Source organism: Mixophyes fleayi, chromosome 2, assembly GCF_038048845.1.
Source record: "Mixophyes fleayi isolate aMixFle1 chromosome 2, aMixFle1.hap1, whole genome shotgun sequence".
NCBI lineage: Eukaryota > Metazoa > Chordata > Amphibia > Anura > Limnodynastidae > Mixophyes > Mixophyes fleayi.
The window spans coordinates 80,893,370-80,911,655 of record NC_134403.1 but is presented as its reverse complement, the minus strand read 5'-3'; the positions used below and the strand labels follow the sequence as shown (position 1 = coordinate 80,911,655).

The 18,286-nt window shown below is 39.8% G+C and overlaps 1 protein-coding gene across 2 annotated transcripts in view; it reads left to right on the top strand.

Moving 5' to 3' along the window:
- The window catches only part of GLI1 (GLI family zinc finger 1), a 109,759-nt gene that overhangs the window by 85,927 nt on the left and 5,546 nt on the right, over positions 1-18,286 (top strand). For both annotated transcript variants that reach the window (XM_075199379.1, XM_075199380.1), the window contains exons 2-11: positions 9,608-9,748; positions 10,155-10,253; positions 10,522-10,717; positions 11,238-11,391; positions 12,238-12,345; positions 15,363-15,503; positions 15,626-15,775; positions 16,339-16,503; positions 16,696-16,956; positions 17,328-17,610. In XM_075199379.1, the coding sequence (XP_075055480.1) occupies positions 9,646-9,748; positions 10,155-10,253; positions 10,522-10,717; positions 11,238-11,391; positions 12,238-12,345; positions 15,363-15,503; positions 15,626-15,775; positions 16,339-16,503; positions 16,696-16,956; positions 17,328-17,610 (1,660 nt within the window). In that variant the 5' untranslated portion in view covers positions 9,608-9,645. The remainder of the gene's footprint in view (positions 1-9,607; positions 9,749-10,154; positions 10,254-10,521; positions 10,718-11,237; positions 11,392-12,237; positions 12,346-15,362; positions 15,504-15,625; positions 15,776-16,338; positions 16,504-16,695; positions 16,957-17,327; positions 17,611-18,286) is intronic.

The window sequence follows — 18,286 nt, the reverse complement described above, 5'->3', positions numbered from 1 at the left end:
CAGTGAACTTATTCATAATTTAACGCTAAATTTTATTTTATTTGACTACCACTATTACATTTAAATGTCTATAGTTAAACTGTAAGTAGTTTTACAATGAACTTTAACAATGGAACTTGACAACAATGCTCTATGTACAAAGAGTAATAAATTATGGTAAGAGAAACCTGCCTGGTTCTAGTTATTCTAAGGAACTAGAATTTCTGTGTATTCGAACTAATCGTAATAGGATAACAAAGACTGGAGAGGTTTCTCTGACCTCATAACCCTATTCACAATTAGTGCCGATAGAATAAGAGTTTACTATATAAAAGTGGTGCAGTGACATTATAGAAGGTGGGTGAGTTTTGCATCTGCGAAGGAAAAAAGTCTAACACCTTCCACCTAGCCCCTCCTCCGCTCGTTCTCCCCTCTCTCCTCTGGTCCCCTCTCTCTCCCTATCGTGCCTGTTTCGTCCACCCTCCTTTAGGATGTAAGCTCGAATGAGCAGGGCCCCTCTCCCCTCCTGTCTCCATACCCGTTCTTCTGCTCCGTATTTACTCCATTTGTCTGCCTGGAGCCTCTGAAGCATTGGTACTTTGTGTTTACTGTTCTGTACTGTTCCACCCTGTATGGTTTACTGTTTGTACTATGTACGGCGCTGCGGATACTTTTTGGCGCCTATCACATAAAAGATAATAATAATAATAATAATAATAATAATAATAATAACAACACGCAAGTAACGACCTATTGACTATTTTAGGCACCTCTTCACCACACAGGTATCATCATCATCAACATTTATACAGCGCCAGCAAATGCCCTGCACCCAGGCAACTCAATGCTAAATGGGGTGACCCATGTAACTACATATGTAACAGGTTAAAAACATATGCACAACAGAGACAAATGTTATTAAAGCCACTCAACCTATGCCAGGTCAGAGCTGGAACAGAAAAGGAGGAAGGTGCAAGATGGGGGACATTTATTGGTAGAAAGTTATTAAAGTGACATCCTTTATTGGCTAGAATCTAGATGAATAGATTTTATTTGAAAGCAACCTTGAGTTTTTTACCAGGCATGCATACCCCCCCCCCCCCCCCACCCCCCAATATTTAGAAAAGCAAACTTGGTCCTGCCTTTAATCCGCCCAGTCTGCATTTAGCCACATCCACATTTGCTTGAGGCCACACACAGTTAACGATGAAGCTCTCTTTTCGGGACAGTCCGTCAAATTGAAACTATTGAGAAGTATTGGCCTGTAAAATTTATCTGAGCTTCAATTTTTATAACTGCCCCATAAATGTTTCCTGAGTGCATGTTTTATCTATAGAGGCATTACTGTCTGCGCACTGTTCTGTCCTAACAACACAAGTTAAATATTGAAATACTAAGACCAACATCCATGGGTCACCATCATAAGTGAGTCTCTGGAAGACTCACAGAGACTTAGCAGTAGATTTACTAACTAAAGAAAAGTGACAATAATGGCCAACCAGTTTGTAACTATCATTTTCTATAATGCACTACATAAGTGACAGCAAAAATCTGATTGGTTGGTACGGGTAACATCTAGTTTTGGTTATTAGAAGCTTAGTAAATCCTTTAGTTTCACATCACACAGCACCAATGATATAACTGAGTGCTTAGACAGGCTATGCCTAGAAAAATTCTTCATTGTTATCCACTCATAGAGGATGTAAATAAAAACTAAAGGACATAACACTTCTTTATCTATCCATTGGTTGTCATTTCGCTAAAGTGGCAAAGTAAGAGCAGTGACGTGAGGATGGCATATTCAGCCTCATACCCCTTGTCCTGTCCACTTGATAATGCAAATTGTGTAGTTAAGATCCCCCCATGTTTTCTTTTAATTCCTTCTCCCGGAAAGAAGGTTTGAATTGTAGATGAGTACAAGTTAGAAACCACAAATTCCACAATCAGCGCTACAATAAGTAAATGAAAGAAAATCATTAATATTATACATTGATCAGCAACAACATTAAAAGCAATGACAAGTGAAGTGAATAACATTATCTTGTTACAATGTCACCTGTTAAGGGATGGGATAAATTATGCAGCTAGTAAACTGTCAGGAAAAAGGACGGCAAGCGTAAGGATCTGAGTGACTTTCACAAGTGCCAAATTGTGATGGCTAGACGATTGTGTTAGAGCATCTCCGAAACGGCAGACCTTGTGCGGTGTTGTGCAGTGGTCAGTACCAATCAAAAGTGGTCCAAGGATGGACAACCGGTGAACAAGCTACAGGGTCATAGGCACCAAAAGGCTCATTGATGCGTGTGAATCCAAGGCTAGCCCATCTGGTCCAATTCCACAGAAAAGCTACTGTAGCGCAAACTGCTGAAAAACTTACAGCTGCCTATGATAGAAAGATATCAGAACACACAGTGCTTTGCAGTTTGCTTCGTATGAAGCTGCGTAGCCACAGACCGGTCAGAGTGCCCATGCTGACCCCTGTCCACCCCCGAAAGTGCCTACAATGGGCACATGAGCTCCAGAACTGAACCATAGAGCAATGGAAGAAGGTGTCCTGGTCTGATGAATCACGTTTTCTTTTACATCATGTGGATGGCCAGGTGCGTGTGCATCATTTACCTGGGGAAGAGATGGCACCAGGATGCACTATGGGAACAAGGCAAGCTGGCACAGGCAGTGTGATGCTCTGGGCAATGTTCTGCTGGAAAACCTTGGATCCTGGTATTCACGTGGATGTTACTTTGACACATACCACCTACCTAAACATTCTTGCAGACCAAGTACACCCCTTCATGGTATTGGTATTCCCTGTTATCAGTGGCCTCTTTCAGCAGGACAATGCACCCTGTCATGCTACAAAAACTGTTCAGGAATGGTTTGAGGAACATGACAAAGAGGTCAAAGTGTTGACCAAATTTCCCAGATCTCAATCTGATCGAACATCTGTGGGATGTGCTGGGAAAACCAGTCTGAGCCATTATGGACATTGCTGCTTTTTATTGGTCCTCTCAGTACACTCCTTCTGCAGCAGTTTTAAAGTCGTGAACCAAAATGTTAACCACTTTAGATGGTAATGCAGCTTTAAATTTATATCTATCTTTAAAAGCACTTCTGTTTGTTTATTAACAGTTAGCAATTAATATATTTAGAAAAAACAAACAATCTGCAGGTTCAATGTACTTCCTAAGAAATCATTCGATTTGTCATCCTTTCATGTTTTGATTACCATGCATGAAAGTACGAGCAAGATAGGTTATCAGCATTCCAGTGATGCCAGATCAGACTATTTTGGCTCTTACCTTAGTTTCTGTATTTTACTGGAATGCTATATTCACCAATGCTTTCTAAGCCACTTAAATTATTTCTTAGAAATATTTAACAACATTCGTTATGAGATAAAATTGCAAATACTATAGAACAGATTGTGAAACATTTCTCATCCTATATCCAGTTTTGAATATCAGTGGACCAGTGCAACATTATACATCACCGAAATAAAATCTTTACTCATTTTTTATTTGCTTGAATATGTTTGAGAATATTTCACAACAGAGTCAGGTCAGTTAGAATACAGTTTTATTAACCACATGTAACAAGAAATAATTTCCACAGTTTCCCTGTTACCAGACTGGCACTCACAGGTTGTGTGCGTTACGGCACTAAATTTGCAGATGACAATCTTTGATGCCCAAGCGCCAGCTCCTAAAACTTTGCTCTTTTGTGTATATGTTCGGAATCCTGGAATTGTAAATGGCCTTGTCTGCAGTCTTGGGAGAGAGCTGGTTACTGGCTTCTGTCACACATACAGATTTATAAAGTTTATGCAATGGGCAAATGGCTCCACACTGTCTGATATAACCCATACACAGGGCTAAACAGGGCCTAAATGTGAAATAGGGAGGAAGCCCTTTTTTCATAACGCATACATATTACATCAGTTGTTGAGATCCTTCATACCAAAAATAAAAGGAGCAGTAACAAATTCATGGCAATTTCTATTATACTAATTTATTACATTAATGCATTTCACTGTATTCCTTATCCAAGTCCATAGCAAGTAGATTAGTTAATACTGTGTACTTAAATAAAAATAATGAAATAGCTCTTTTAATGATCATGGATCACATCGATCCTACCATACTAACAAGTAAATAATGAATACAAAAATAAAATAGAAACAAAGTATAATGCAGTATGCTTAGTAAATTAAAGATATACACACTCACTAATAGCACAGGCTAAATCATATGTGGACAAAGGTGGTCCCATCAAGTATATTCTCTTTGCCCCTCTCCGGCCAGGAGAGGGGTTATTCAGGTTATTCAGATACTCATGCCACTTGTGTATTACATTGTTTTCAAAATACTGTCATTTAATATGAACTAACACAGCATGACATGCAAAAGATGCTCAATTGAAACTCTTTTTTTTTTTTTTTAAAACAGAATATGTTAAGGGATAGACTTAGAACTTGGGCCTATTTAATACCTACTTGCCAACTCTCCCTAAATGTTCGGTAGACTCCCGGATTCCAGGGAGATCTCCTGTACTCCCAGGAGAGTAGGGAACCCTCCCGCATTCCTAGTGAAGTGGGCAGAATTAGAGAAGCAATGACACAATTCTCAAGGAATAAATAAAAATGAATGTAAAATGCGTCTACGGCATTACATCATGGGGCGGGTCCAAAATGGGGAGATTCGTCAAGTAACGCCCCCTCCGCTCATACCCCTTCTGCAGGGCCGGTGCTAGGGTCCACGGCACCCTAGGCATTTTTAAAAAAGCGGCGCCCCCCCCCGCAAAAATCGCCGCCCCCCCCCCGCAAAAATCGCCGCCCTCCTCTCCTTACCTTGTCTCACCACCGCCGCCTCTCTGCTCCGTCTCCTCCCCTCCACTCACTGACACTAGTAAGTGGAGGGGAGGAGACGGAGCAGAGAGGCGGCGGTGGTGACAAAATAGCCTCCTCCCCCCTCCCCGTGCATCTGAATGCTGTGCGACGGCCGTGACAGGTATGGTCAGCGGTCGCCGCACAGTTTTAAAGTATTTTAGAAAACTGTGGCGCCCTCCAGGCGCCCTCCAGAGCCCGGCGCCCTAGGCAAGTGCCTAACCTTGCCTAATGGGAGCGCCGGGCCTGCCCTTCTGGGAACTCCCGGAGGGAAATTTCAGAATGTTGGCAAGTATGATTTAAAAATGATCAGGGCTTTGCCCTGTTAATTATTATCTTTCAAAGCAAAGATGGCAGTTGAATTAACGTGGCAATTTAATAAACAAGTCCTGTTGGGACAGCGCCTCCAATAGGAGGCTGTCCCGGTGATTACTTGTTTTCTAATGAAGACCCCAGGTTCTGATTCGGAGCGTTTACTAGGCATGCTCGGCCTAGGGTTGTGCAGTTGCTATTTGCCGTAAATCGCGCAAGGGTGAGCAGCAACGCTGGTGATGAGGGATCCGAAGGTAACGCCATCTTTGGGGGTCAAGCTCCGAAAAGCTAAGCCTGATGTGTTTAGAGCTTGAACGTGGGTGTTTAAGCCTAAACAGCAGATGTATTCTGCTCATCATATAGTGAATAAAGCTCAGGTTGCACTTGAACTGTCATGATACCAATGAGAGACATCACATAGGCATTAGAGGTGAGACAAATTATACCAGCCCCATGAGTGACCTGCCATGTGCTTTCTGTAATGATCCATTTGTACTGATGTCCTGTATACCAGGTACCAGTGATTCTGGGTTCAGAATAATGGTCACTGTTGTGCTGTATTCACTCATATTACACAGCGCACTAGGTAATGACAGCTTATTGGGTAATGTAATGTTTGGTTTATCATCATGTCTGCAGCTGTCTACTTAGATTATAATATCTTTACGAGCATTTGTACATCACCTTCTATGCCATTATTTACTGGTACTTAATATATTCTGACTTATATCACATTTCAATGACTGTGCATAATGTACTATGTGGTTAAAGAAAAGATAATAAAATACATATATGCAAAGGTGCAGCTACCATAGGTGCAGCTGCTGTGGGGCCCACAGCTGAGTGGGGCCCACAGCTGAGTGGGGCCCACAGCTGAGTGGGGCCTGCCTTCCATGTCAAAGCTCCATATGTATATGTGTTTTCACCAATGGGCGGTACATGGAAGCCCTTACATAATTCTGCTATGGGGTCCACAAATGTTTAGTTACGCCCCTGTATACATGCTACTATCAAGGGTGTTATTTTACTATAAGGGGTGGTCACTTGACCACAAGTCTGTTTAGCTGCAGTCAGAATTAATGTTTTGTCATGTTATGATTAAAGGAGCTTGTGTTCAAATGGCTTATAAAATGGTTTAGATTACTCAGTCGATCGTCTTTCAGATAGAAGCTGTTTTCTTCTGGTCTTTCTTTGCTGTGTTTCTAAACAACCATTTTTGTACCAGTAATCTATTAGCTTCATATTTTAGGAGTATTGCATTATTGTTCTATGGACTATGTTCTATGTTCTATGCAGTAAGGAGAAAGTACGGTGGATTTTACATAAGGTGAAAGTATGGATTATCTCCCATCATGGGACACAATGTTCTGCTCCTGTTTTTCCAATATTGTCTAGAGGTTAGCACTTCTGCCTCACAGGGTTGGGTTCATGAGTTCAATTCCCAGCCATAACCTTATCTGTGTGGAGTTTCTATGTTCTCCCTGCGTTTGCATGGGTTTCCTCCCACACTCCAAAAACATACTAGTTGGTTAATTGGCTGCTATCAAATTGGCCCTCTTCTCTCTCTCTCTGTCTGTGTGTATGTTAGGGAATTTAGACTGTAAGCCCCAATGGGGCAGGGTCTGATATGAGTCCTCTGTACAGCGCTGCAGAATTAGTGGTGCTATATAAATAGCTGATGTTGATGATTGTCTAGTTGAATTAACCTAGGTGATTTAAACTTAATTGATGTCAAAAACACCTTTAACATAAATTACAAATTGTTACTAGGTGAAATGGGCCCTATTGGAAGATATGGTTATGTCAGATGGGCTGTCAAGTCAGAATACGTAGGACTAGTGGAAAAGAATAACATCATCCAGCTCCTCTATTCCAGCTTGTCAGGAAATGAGAGCTCTCCCTTCAGGGAGCTGCTGAATGCAGCTTGTCCATTGTTATGCTGGCTGACTGGATGCCTGGCTTGTCTCAGTCTTCCCTTATACCACCCAAGTTGAGGGAGGAGCTTAGCATTGTCAGCTGACCTGTTCCTCATTATAAAGCACATCAGCTGTTAAACAACTCAACCCTGCAACATAAATGTCTGTGTTTGACCTCCCTTGACCTAGGCAGATAGTTGCTGTAAATACGACAGTATTCCCCAGAATGATGTGTGTACTAAGGAAGGTTAAATGTGCTGTCAAATGTACATCACAAGCTGAAATGCATTTCAGTTGCACCCATGGTATAAAATGATAAGAATCATTTATTCTAAGCTTTGTGTACCTGGTGTTTTCAATGAGAATAATATAATAACCAAGTCTAAATTGCTTTACTTGCTTTTAACAGCTTACAGTACCCAATAAAAATGCAGGGAAAGTACATTCCACAGTTCTCAGACAGCCTGTTTAATTTCAGTGTATTATTTGGCTGACGTACTCTAAGCCAGCCGTAGCCCTCTCATGTTACTATCTGACTTGTGTGTGGCATATGAATGCAGAGATTCTCACAGTAAGGAGCATCAGGCTGTTCAGACATTTACATGAAATGAAAAAGAAAGTTCCGAGTACTTGCTGTGTTCCAATGGCAAATACAAAGATGAAGGTATCAAATGTATTTCAGAAGATTTACATTTGAAAACATAGTTTATACACTTCAATAGCACCTATGGACACAGTCTTCTGAGACACAATCATAACACGTATTAGAGGTGGGTGGGGAGCAATGGAGATCTTTCCAATTGAAGTCCTTAGATTTTACATTACATTGCCCTATAACTCATGTACAGCATATATTTAGTCTTGTGCTGCAAAGGTCTTAAAATATCACTCTTCTGCAATTTTTAATTCTAATATATATCTCTATATATATATATATATATATATATATCTATATCTATATCTATATCTATATCTATATATACAACGTTGAACTCTTAATTAAAATATGTAATTTAAATAAATAACACCAACTAGCTTCTGATTTTAATTCGACCACCTACGTTTCAGAGTTGACAATCTTTCCATCTGGTTACAGATGTTACATAGATTTGCTGCGTTCGCTGAATAGATGTACTGTTATAGCACCACCTACTGGTGCATTTGCATATTTCATTGACTATTCGGTTGTTGGTAGTTCTGTACTTAGAGGTGTAAATAACTAGGCACTTGAGACTTACAGAAATATACAGAGATAATTGATGGCGTGAGCCCTGCTTGCAAGGCTTATTGGCTATTGCAAAGGATTATTTACCATTTCTTAGCTATAGCAAATGAATAATGGGAGAGATTGCAAATGTTCATATTGATCAGTCATTATCAATCTTATAGTTAACATATTTTGCAGATGTTAATTATTGCAGGATTTCATAAAGCTAATTGCCTTTAAATATACAGTAAGGTATATGATTGCAACATATTAAAGAACAACTGAACTGAACCCACTGATTATAAATAGTATAATATAAAATAAAGTAAAAAGTAAGAGATGCTCAGGCTCGGTTTTCTGTAAACCGTGCCAACCCGAACTTAGGGGATCCGAGTAGGCTCGCGAGCCAGCTCGTTGCTTTCGCGCATGCTCGGATCTGAATTGATGCAAAACGTCATTGTTGCATTATCGGATGTCGTGGGTTTTGGATTCCATAAGTACCTCCCTCCCCAGGAGACCCAGCGCCATTGCTCACACAGAAACAGAGGTAGCAGTGTTCTTGTCACTCTCTATTCTCCAGTGACATTGCTCAGTGTCATTGCTCACACAGAAACAGGGGTAGCAGTGTTTTTGTCACTCTCCAGTCTCCAGTGACATTGCTCAGTGCCATTGCTCACGCAGAAATAGGGGTAGCAGTGTTCTTGTCACTCTCCAGTCTCCAGTGACTTTGCTCAGTGCCATTGCTCACACAGAAACAGGGGTAGCAGTGTTCTTGTCACTCTCCAGTCTCCAGTGACATTGCTCAGTGCTATTGTTCACACAGAAACAGGAGGGGTAGCAGTGTTCTTGTCACTTGAAATTTTTTTACTGGAAATGATGTTGGAAATTAATGTTATTGAGGTTAATAATAATGTAGGGATAAAAAAAGAGTCAAATTATGTGATTTTAGCAAAAAAAAATAGGGATTTAGAAACAAAATCGGGAACCAAAACACGCAAGGGCGGTTTTGCCAAAACAAAAACAAAATCACGAAGTTAATCCAGAGCCAAAACCAAACCCAAACCCCGGGGGTCATTGAACATCTCTAGTAAAAAGTATAGTGTTTTTATGAAAAAAGTTGTATATATCAATCATATTTAAAAATGTTGAAAAATGATAATTTCATGATACTTTATGCAATCAACTGGCATATTGTTTTACATATGTGTTGCAGTTGTAAAGTTTTAATGTATTCCTTTGTATACTGTATATATGGTTTTAAATGCGTTTTCTGTGTGCGTCCTATTAATATCTTTTCTTGACGTTTTGCAGAAATACTCATGTGCCACTGACTGAAGATTGTCTACATAATGGCATCGCGCCAGTGCCCGCCTATGTTCAATTCCATGAATCCTCCTATGAACAACTATGTTGAACATTGCTACCTGAGGTCCCCTAATGTCATGGCTGAAGGTCAGTGTCTGGTCAGAATGAGCAAGTTAGGGTGAGATTATTGTGCAAAAGGTCACACAAAGGTTAGATTCTTCTGACTTCCCAAAAGAGATCTGACGGCAGCCAGCCATGTGATGATTCAGTAAATAGACATTGCGTTGAGAGGCTTCCATTGTCTGATACTTACTGTGTGTTTCTGGATGAGGTTCAAATGACTCTTACATTTTCTTATGCTATTAAATCTATTTAGTTGATAAATATCTTGTAACCGAGGCTGTATCTGAAATATAAACATGAATAAAACAATACATTCTATTACTTGTAAGCTGATAGTTTAGACTTTCCATACTGGACTGAGCTGTATGTAGTGTATGATTTGCAGAATGTCACATTTGTAAGTGTGTTGATGTACTGATATGACTTCCAGGCATGAATGAGATGACCTACTGCCATCAGAATAATCTCATGGCCGGGCACCATGGCTTCACACTGGCACAAACGAATGAGCACATGGCTGGCCCTGATGGTGAGTGTATTCACAGCGTTATTAAAAAATTGTGATGTAATACAAAGAAGTGGCTATTGATATATGAATGTATGTAAGATTGTTGTTAAATTAATAATACTAACAATATTGGACAATAATTAATATCGTCAGCAGAGCTCAAATATAATAATGAAAGGTCTCTTAGTCATTTAATAAAATTGATATACTGTCAGAGATTGAATATCAGAAAACATGTTAGTATTGTGTTTTCCATCATCCATTCACATCTATGTTTTTCTCAAACCAGGATCACGTTTCTCCACCCCTCGAAGTTCAGTGAAGTTGAGCAAAAAGAGAGCAATGTCTATATCCCCCTTATCTGATGCCAGTATTGACCTGCAGACCATGATCCGTACGTCCCCTAACTCCCTGGTCGCATTCATCAACTCCAGATGTTCCTCAGCCAATGGCTCATATGGCCATTTGTCGATAGGAACCATCAGGTATATTTAATGCATTTGTTTATCAAATAACATAGACACCATGTAATATTTTCATCTGAACGAACATTAGTGTATTGCAGATAAAACAAGCATGTAGCATTTACATGACACTTCATAGGGCTGATCACACACTAATTACATATAAAAGCTCTACTCGGAGTCTGTATTTACCTCCCCTTAGCTATCTCCATTGTTACATTAAAGCTGCACTACCACCTAGGTGATCCTCCCATTAGTTCCCTAGGGGCTGATACATGCACCCATTTTTCCCGGGGCATTGACATTTCTATATTATTTTATTTTGTCCATCACTTTAAAATGGCAACAGAGCTGGAGGACAAATCAAAAGCTTCAGTCTCTTGATTTTGTCTTGTGATTGGTCCTTCCACCTACACACTAAATGGAGCAGCCCCTGGACCCTTTGTAAAATATTTTTTTAAGTGGTTGTGCAGCTTTAACATACACAAATTAATATTTGACGATCTATTTGGGTTTTATACCATATTGTCTTTACTTGCAGTCCTTCACTTGGGTATCAGAATTGCCTTAATCATCAGAGACCACAGGGGGCATCTTATGGATTGAACCCTCTCATGTCTTACAATTCACATGAGCCCTTGTCCAGCAGAGGTGTGGGTGTCCTGCAGTCTCGCACCTCTATCAAGCACTGCCAGGTGGGTTCCTACTGCACATATCAACAGTTTATTTCATATTGACTAGAGAAGAACAAATCAGAGACTTTGGGTAGGTGTGAGCATCCCTCAGACCTTCACTCCACAGTCCTGGGGATCAAGCAACACCCGCCAACTTCATGCAGCTAAGAGCGTATTAATCATAAGTTGTGATGCGCAAGCTGTCAGCCAAGTACCATCGTTTATGTTATATACTTTTTAGAATTTTAACCAAGTTGGCAACTGCTGACAAAACCATGTACTTGTCATTTGAGGTTTGCCAAGTTTTCTTTTGAGAAATTAAAGCTCCCAGGATCCTATTTAGTAAATTTTGAAGCATCACTGCAGCTATCGCTGCTTCTGGAAGCAATAAAAAAAACACATATCGCCTGTATGTATAAAATGTGTGTGTTACTCAGCAGCCCCAGCAATGCTGGTGTTTACCACTTCTCCGTCGTCATGATTGTTGGCTCACATATATACATATATATATATATATATATATATATATATATATATATATACACACATACGGTGATCGAAGTGAAAATTTAGAAGAGGTGGCATGGAAAATGTAAGGGAATGGAGTGTACTAGTTTTACAATGAAGGCAGTAGTAGGAGTGGCGGTGTACCAGCCACCTTCGACCAGTGTATGTATCCCAAGAAAAGTGGGATGGATCTAGCGATGGGGCGTTATGCCCCTGATATTACCTATTGCTTTTTACCTTCAAATATGGCAGCATTTTTTTTTAACCAAAATTACAGTAAGTGCTGCTTGTTATTTTATTACATATTGTGCTACAATTGATTGCACATTCGGTTTAATTAGTTCTTGCTCCTCAATACAGATGAAGTCAGAGCCACTGTCCAGTGCAGGGTTGGATGCTATGAACAGCAAACGACTGGAAGATGGATCAGAGGGGGATATATCAAGCCCTGCTTCTGCTGGGACACAGGTAAAGTGGCACAGGCCATTACAATTCTTATTACATGATTATCAATATTGCAATGTAATATCTTATATATCAAGCCAGCTCTGAATATGGTTCACATGCTGGATGAAACATGCATTATACACGCCTGAATTCAAACTATGCAAATATGTAGAATGAATCTGAATTCATTTCAGTAATGCTTAGTGAACATGAGTGCATCATAGTTGTCTAAACTAGTTTATCTGTCAGCCCTAGACCTGGATTATCCAGAAGCAACCTAGGAAGATTATAAGGGTCTGAAATTGCTTGAGGACCAAGCGGCTGCTACAGTTTAGCGGTTGCTGTGTGTAATCTGGCTGCAGAAAATTTTGTGCAGGTCAACAATTCAGATTTAAGATTGGGATAAACACTTGCACAGGAAATGAAATGTTTGTGATCCAGACACATATTACTGAAACTTACAGCTCTGCAGGGGCATAAAATCTATAGCTTTGGCCATCTGTAAGCAGAGGGTCACCAGAGTACATCTGTGGTGCTAAAAGTGTTAAAAAGTGATACAACAATTGTCCTAACCTCTGATTCCCTCTGCCACACCTCTGAACAACCCCAATTTGTAGTGTACACGCATCCAATCCAGTAGGCCACTGCTTGCTGACAAGAATTCAGGAATGTCTGACAAAACATGAGATTGGTGTTGGAGAGCATCGCTTCTAAGACCCCATAAATTATTGATCCACTCTGGGCAAGCCTAAACATGGGAAATAGTTAGTGCTCCCCTGTGTCCTGGTTTTCCAAGAACAGCCCCATTTTTTCCAGCCAAAATCTTAATTTAATTATTGTTCCATAATATAAACTCTTGATGAACCCAAAGTAACAGGCAAGGAGGAACAGGCTCCTATAACGGTTTTATTTGGGATCTAAAAGGAAGCATGGGTTGTATTAAATAGTTTCAACAAACATCAGATCACTTAGGGCAGGACAGTGGCTTAGTGGTTAGCACTTCTGCCTCACAGCACTGGGGTCATGAGATTGATTACCGACCATGGCCTCATTTGTGTGGAGTTTGTATGTTCTCCCCGTGTTAGCGTGGGTTTCCTCTGGGTGCTCCGGTTTCCTTCCACACTCCAAAAACATACTGGTAAGTTAATTGGCTGCTATCAAATTGACCCTAGTCTCTGTGTCTGTGTGCGTTTGTATGTATGTTAGGGAATTTAGACTGTAAGCTCTAATGGGGCAGGGATGTGAATGAGTTCTCTGTACAGCGCTGCGGAATTAGTGGCGCTATATAAATAACTGATGATGATAGGTGTCCCTGTTTTTACATTGGGATGATGAGGGCCCTGGAAGTGGTACTGTAAAGTTGGTTGATAGTTAAAAAGATTGAACCTTCCAGAAACAAATCCTCAAAACCCGGGACAGTGCATAGTAGTTATAGACATTTGGCAAGTATAATGAGAAGGAAGGCCTAACTCCTGGTGCCTGACTCAACAACTGAAATGGCATTTGCATTTAGGTGGAAGATTTCCATTAAACTATAGCAATCAATCAGACACTTGCTTCCATTGCCTAACTTGCACAAGACAGATATAAGCTAATTGATGATTGGTTGCTGTGGGTTAGGGCAAATTTTGCATCTAAATGCAATGTTAGTAAATGAGCCCCAATGTGTATAGGTGACATCTGCTTTCAGGTTGTAAAAAGAAAAAAAAGGCTCTATATCGCCACTCTGTGGTAACTATAGCTTACAGCATGTTTTAAAATTGACAAGAAAGGTTAATATTTCACTAAATAAAAGGTGCAAATGGAATTTGAAGATATTGTTTTTGATCTTTAAGATATATTTGGGTGCCACTGTCCAACTTTCACTATTGCTTTTACTTTATTATTTAAACCAAAATAATTGATTTGACAAACAATATATATAGGTTGTATAAATCTTTTTGCTTACTAAAACAAGTATTACTGACTGAGAAATCTTTCATTAAGCTATTGTTTCACACTACTATTTGTCACTGTAGTCTGAACAGTTGATGGCACTGTTCTCTCATTGTCTTATATAATATATATTATTTCACTTATTCAAAAGTCAAGTACATAATGTCCCCTTTATGACTAAAGCTATTTATATCTTCATCACAGGCCAATTTTCACAATTTGTCAGTTAATCGTTTACACCAGGAGTATGCTTTTTATACTTCAGTGAACCTTTTTGAGCCACATTCATTTTGTGCAACTCTCAGACACTCATGAAAACTATATCAGAGCCACAGAGGACGCAGACCTGTCATACTGATCTAATTCTAACTGACATACAAGTACTGAGGTGCAGAGCGAATAGGGTCTCCCTGCCTCAACCTTGTCCTCTCACAAATGCCGGAGTCCCAGAGTGAGGTCATATTGAAGGACGCTAATGAACACTGTGTTCCAATAGATTGGATGCCTGGGAGTCAGTGCTTGTTGCTGGAAGCAGATTCATGCTAGTCATGGTGTGTGTATATTGTGATCGTAACACTGGGAAGATTATAGAAGGACTTTCAAAAAGGTTTGGCTCTAGTCAGAGCTGGTTTAAGGGTTCCCTGGAGTGAATGAAGAGAGAGGGTGCACTCCATTCCTGCAACCCAGTTTGGGTCTTCTGGCCAGACTTGATTAGCAAGTACAGTTGCAAGGTGTAAATAAAATGGTGTCAGTCTGCAGTGTGTATATCTCACTACCTGCTGAAAGAGGCAGGAAGCCAATATATAGAGAGACATCTGTATTTCTTGTAAAACTTGCTTACTGTTGTGTCTGTGGGGCTGTGAACATATAAAACAAAATATAGCAAGCAAGACAGTCATAATAATAATAATATACCTTGCTATAAATTAGGTATCATTCCCCTTCAGACACAAATTTTGAATATCATAGTTGTTCAACCTCACTGCAGAGTCTCAGAGAAGTTAATTAGATAACCTCTTGATAACTTGAGACAAGTAGATTGTGCAAGTTATTGCTGAAAAATAGACTATCCGAAATCTATTAATTGTCTTTTTATGAATTAGGATCCACTGCTTGGGCTGCTGGATGGACGTGATGACTTGGAGAAAGAAGATGGGAAGCATGAACCAGAAACGGTGTATGAGACTAATTGTCACTGGGAGAGCTGTACTAAGGAGTTTGATACCCAGGAGCACCTTGTACATGTAAGACAGACCCAGCTTACGTTACTCATACTCACTCTGACTGCTGTACTTTGTGCACTGCAATTAAATATATAAGATAAACCAACACTAATGCATCATGGATTTAATTACTCTCCCCACAGCACATAAATAATGAACACATCCATGGGGAAAAGAAAGAGTTTGTGTGTCACTGGCAGGAATGTTCCCGGGAGCTTAGGCCATTCAAAGCTCAGTATATGCTTGTTGTCCATATGAGAAGACATACTGGAGAGAAGCCTCACAAGTGCACAGTGAGTTTTCCAGATGTGTGGAGATCTATCTTGTTAGACTGCTATTTATTAACATATTATATATTCATTTTCACCGAAACTTACTGTTGCAGCTTAGACATTGAGATGCCATTCAATAGCAATTTTCACAAGTGCACATTTGCCATTTTATTGTGTGCTACCTTTGATTGTAATAGCATTAATAACTGCAGTGAGAACTGAGACAGACATCTTGGTTAAATAGACAAATAATCAATTTTTAGTTCTTCCTGAACTATAGAACAAATATAACTATAGTGTCCGGAACAATTAAATATAAAGACTGGTATTTAATATAATGTTCCAATCAGAGCTTTTGACCACTTAGCCACCTCTCACTAGTCCGAATTAACTTTTGAATGTCAGCTAGAAAAAGTCCATTTACAGCATTGATATGTCTTAACAAGAGGAAACATTTCTTACCAGTCTATAGAAATGAATACGGATATATGATTCAAAATTACTTATACCTGTGTATAGAATGTTGTTGAAAATTAGTGCAACAAATTACATTTATCATGCATCTGTTTCTCTCTTTTTTTAAGTTTGAGGGTTGCAACAAAGCCTACTCCCGGCTTGAGAACCTAAAAACCCACCTGCGGTCCCACACTGGAGAAAAGCCATATGTGTGTGAACATGAAGGCTGTAATAAGGCTTTTTCCAATGCCTCAGACCGTGCCAAGCACCAGAATCGTACTCACTCCAACGAGGTATGGAGGAGCTTGAGCTGATGTTGATGGTGGTTGTGGTGGAGGGGGAAGATGTAGCAGTATAACAGCGAGACACTTTAGAATACTTTCAGCAGAACAAAAAGTTAATACTGTCATTATTATTTGTTAATAATTATAAAGTCAAGTTATTATGCTAAGCTCGCAGTTTAACATAATTTGAATTTCTTCTAGAAACCTTATGTGTGCAAAATCCCGGGCTGCACCAAAAGATACACAGATCCCAGCTCTCTCAGGAAGCACGTGAAGACAGTTCATGGTCCTGAGGCCCACATCACAAAGAAACACCGTGGAGATGGACTACCTCGGAACCATGCGACACACGAGGGGGCTGGGCCTCAAGGAGTTAAGAGTGATATCCAGCAGGACCTGGAGCCAAGCTCTTCTCAGGCAAGGAAGGAGGAGGGAAGACTGACTGTGCCAGATATGGCCTTGGTGAGAAATCTAATAAATACTTAGTAACATGCATTACCTTATACTGAAATTAAAATAAGCACAAAGTAATACTTTACTTTGTGCTATCTGCAGTTCTATGCTATATAAAGTAAGCAAGAGACCGGCAAAGCAGAACACAATCAAAGTCCATTCATGAAAAATGCCACTATGACTATGTTGCAAAACTGTGACAGTGTCATGTACATTATTTCATAGTACCTTCACATAATATCATCATATCCCAAAAACAAGTGTGCCTTGGTTGTTGGTGTTTCAGATACATTAGCAAAAAGAAAACTTAAAATCAAAATATTTTAATGTAATATTACCCCCCTAAAGTGTAATTACTTTTATTTTGGTTTTGTGCATAGAAATCCCAACCCAGTCCTGGTGGACAGTCATCTTGCAGCAGTGAAAGGTCTCCGTTGGGTAGCACCAATAACAACGACAGTGGAGTAGAAATGAACGCCAACACAGGCGGGAGCTTTGAGGACCTCTCCAACTTAGAGGACATTCCCTCAGTGGAGTCCATTGGTACTGCAGGAGCTTCAGCCCTAAGGAAGCTAGAGAACCTCAGGATTGACAAGCTGAATCAGATGCGGAAAGCTCCCTCTGCTGGAAAATCTGTAAAACTACCTGCTATCCATAACACAGGTAGGCAGCAGTAGAACAGCAGGAATGATAGAGAATGGATTGCAAAATAAAATGAAAAATAATTGTATTGGTGAATTAAGCACATTGCAAGACACATATTTCTTATATCCTTCTTTGAGCTGTGAAAAAACTTACCTTTATTCCATGGAAATGTTTTCCTGTGACTACTTATTATACTGCAAATCTAGTGGTGGTCATTTAGCACAAATAATGGTAGTGAATAAGATAAAACAACAGTAAAGACCAATACAGTAAGAAACAGTATGATGCTTAAATGCAGTTCATGATGAATGTGCTGTTGTTTCTTTAAGCAAATGTTTAAGTAGGTAAATAATACTGAAAACTCAAATCTGCTGTTGGGTGACGCTTACTACGATAATCCAGTGTTTTATGTGCACTTCTGTACACTAGTCTCCCATAATAATGAATGAAGAAACGGGATACCCATGTGACCTGAGTTTTATTAGTACCATAGAACCCACCCCTTACTTTTGGGTTCCAAATAATGTAAAGAGTTGTAGAAACCTTTTTGTTCCTCATACCCTGTAAATGTGGCAATTTCAAGTGCCTGAAATACAGAAACTTATGCAATGTGAGTTCACATTTCTACTGTTAAAAGGCAGACTGTACTGAGAAATCAGGACAAATGGGACCCCTACACCCATCTGATTCAACA